Source organism: Monopterus albus, unplaced genomic scaffold (assembly GCF_001952655.1).
Source record: "Monopterus albus unplaced genomic scaffold, M_albus_1.0 scaffold103.1, whole genome shotgun sequence".
Classification (NCBI taxonomy): Eukaryota; Metazoa; Chordata; class Actinopteri; order Synbranchiformes; family Synbranchidae; genus Monopterus; species Monopterus albus.
This window is the reverse complement of record NW_018127983.1, coordinates 460,148-462,665: the sequence shown is the minus strand read 5'-3', so window position 1 is coordinate 462,665 and position 2,518 is coordinate 460,148. Positions and strand designations below refer to the sequence as shown.

The 2,518-nt window shown below is 42.7% G+C and overlaps 1 protein-coding gene across 2 annotated transcripts in view; it reads right to left on the bottom strand.

Annotated features, from left to right (window-relative positions):
• The window catches only part of evi5b (ecotropic viral integration site 5b), a 45,757-nt gene that overhangs the window by 38,482 nt on the left and 4,757 nt on the right, over positions 1-2,518 (bottom strand). For both annotated transcript variants that reach the window (XM_020609932.1, XM_020609933.1), the window contains exon 2: positions 1,532-1,764. In XM_020609932.1, coding sequence (XP_020465588.1) covers positions 1,532-1,683 — 152 coding nt within the window. In that variant the 5' untranslated portion in view covers positions 1,684-1,764. The remainder of the gene's footprint in view (positions 1-1,531; positions 1,765-2,518) is intronic.

Below are 2,518 nucleotides of genomic sequence, written 5' to 3'. Positions count from 1 at the left end.
CAGATATCCCCGTCCTTTCTTAGACAAAAAAAAAAAAAAAAATCATATTAACAAGATCCAGAAATGCCACCACCTTGTCTGGACTCTAAATCATTTCAGATGAACTGATAAGATGTGGAAACTGTCCTGTGGTCTGGCAAGTCAAAACTTCAAATTCTTTTTGGAAGTCATTGTTGTAGCATCCTTCAGGTTTAAGAGGAGAGGGACTCTGTGCCTTGTTCACAGTTCAAAAACAGCATCCGTGATGACGTTGGGGCCAGGTTTAAGAGGAGAGGGACCCTGTGCCTTGTTACCAGTTCACAGTTCAAAAAACAGCATCCGTGATGACGTTGGGGTGGATTACTGCACATAGAATGAGTAACTTGGACGTCTGTGAAGGCACCATTAACGCTGAATAATATATATAGTACAGGTCTTGGAGCACGATGTGCTGCCATCCAGATGATGTCTTTCTCAGTGAAGGCCTAGTTTACTTCAGCAAGACGATGCCAAACCACATTCTGCATGTATTACAACATCATGGCTCCAAAGTAAGAGCTTGGGTGCTAAACTGGCCTGCCTGCAATCCAGACCTGTCAGACCAGCAAACACTGCACTTCCTGAGGAAGTTGAACTTGTTAGGGTTGTGTAGGAAGCTAATGACACCCTACAACTTTGTCACATTTCTGTGCATGGTAATCTGTCAAGCTGCACAGCACAACAACTGCCCAGTTATGCTGTAGGTCATAACCTGCTTCACATTTGTAAGCACTCTGTTCTCCTTATGTACAGTCTTCTTCCCTCACGACTTACATTTAGGGTACAAAAAAGCAATCCCTCTTCACAAGCAGTAGAGTACCCTAGGAATGATGTATTTTTGTAGGCCGACCTGGAAGTTAGCATAGTCCTGGTTCTCATCACCACCAAGGCTTCCAATTTGTAAAATGATTTCTAGCAGTGCTGATGTTTAATATCCCAGACAGCCTCTGTGGTCTCATTTAGACATTTGTTAGCAACCACCTTTTGTAAGACTTGTAAAACCATTAAAAATCATGAGCAGGATATTTATTGACATATTGTATTTCAAAGAACAAAACGAAATGAACAAAAAAAAAATGAAAATGCACTGGTCTTGTGTTAACTGCAGACCTTATTTCAGGCATCTAACCAGAAACCCAGTCAATAAACCCACCAAATTCAGGGCGACAAAACCAGAAGTGCAAAAATACTAAGTCAGTTTTGGGATTTAGGACTCATTACTATAACACTCTATGCTGTAAAAAGTTGATAACACTTGTCTTGACTCATATTGGAAGGAAACCTCGTGACAAGCAACCTCCCACTGTTGTTCAGAGAGTCAAACCAGCAGCAGCCTCAATTTCTGCTAAGGTTTTGAACATTCCAAATGTCAGTTATTACGATAATAAAGTCTGTCAATCAATCATGCTCCTCTCTCCCTGAGCAACTACACTACACATGTCTAGGCACCATCCTTTGAAGAAAGTTTACCTTCCCTTGACAGCTGACGGGCAGGAGGAGAAAGACAGCTCACCTGTTCTGCTCCTCAAGCTTGGCAAGCAGCTCCACATCATCAGGACTGAGCTGCACAGGAGAGGATGGTGACAGGCCAGGCGAGGACAGGGACGTAGAAGACGAGGTAGCAGTGGTCTGCAGGGATGTGGGCGTGGCCACCTGGCTAGCCATCTGACTGACAGTGTGGGACACCGAGTTCTTCACCCATGAGAGAGTAGAACTCAGCTTACCAGCAACCTTGTCAGTCGCCACCTGCAGAGGATAGAGAACACCTCGTAGTTCACTGGTTCACTGATAACATCGCAGTATAAAAAAACTCAATATTTTTTCACAAGCCATTTGAGCACCCTCTTCTCTTAACTTTTTATTTTAAGACTAAGTGTTCTTTGTTACTACGTACTTATGTACGCTTGCGCCGCGCGGAGTGGCAGCAAGTTACAGCAGCTGTGTCCTCGTTGTGTTCTTTCCCGTGTTTTTATGAAGTTCTGTTCTTATGTGTCTTTTCTTATGGTGTTATGTTGGTTGTTCTCTATTGCTGCTCTAACACAGAAATTTCCCCACTGTGGGGTCAATAAAGTACCTACCTACCTACCTACCTGACGTGGATTACATTACATGATTCATACATTAACTATCAAAGAATCCGTTTCCTGAGACAAAAAAGTACACAATTCTTACCTATGAGCTTTTGATCACCATCATATCCCTGTTAATTTTATGACCTGACGTGTTAGGGCTACATTAGCTACTGGTGTTAGAGCTGCAGCAGTAGCACAGACCCATCGGTTAGTACTGGCTGGATCGCTATGGCTGCTTAGTTTTCAAACTCAGCCCCATGAACAATATTTTAAACAACCTGGTCATTTTCCAGCAAAAGCATGTTGACTAAGGACTGAACAACAATCATTAACAGACCTTCTGACAACTCAATTCATATAAAGAGAAAAATGCTCTATGCAAGTTTTTCCATCTGACCTGCACTGCACCTGTAACATTTTACTATGCA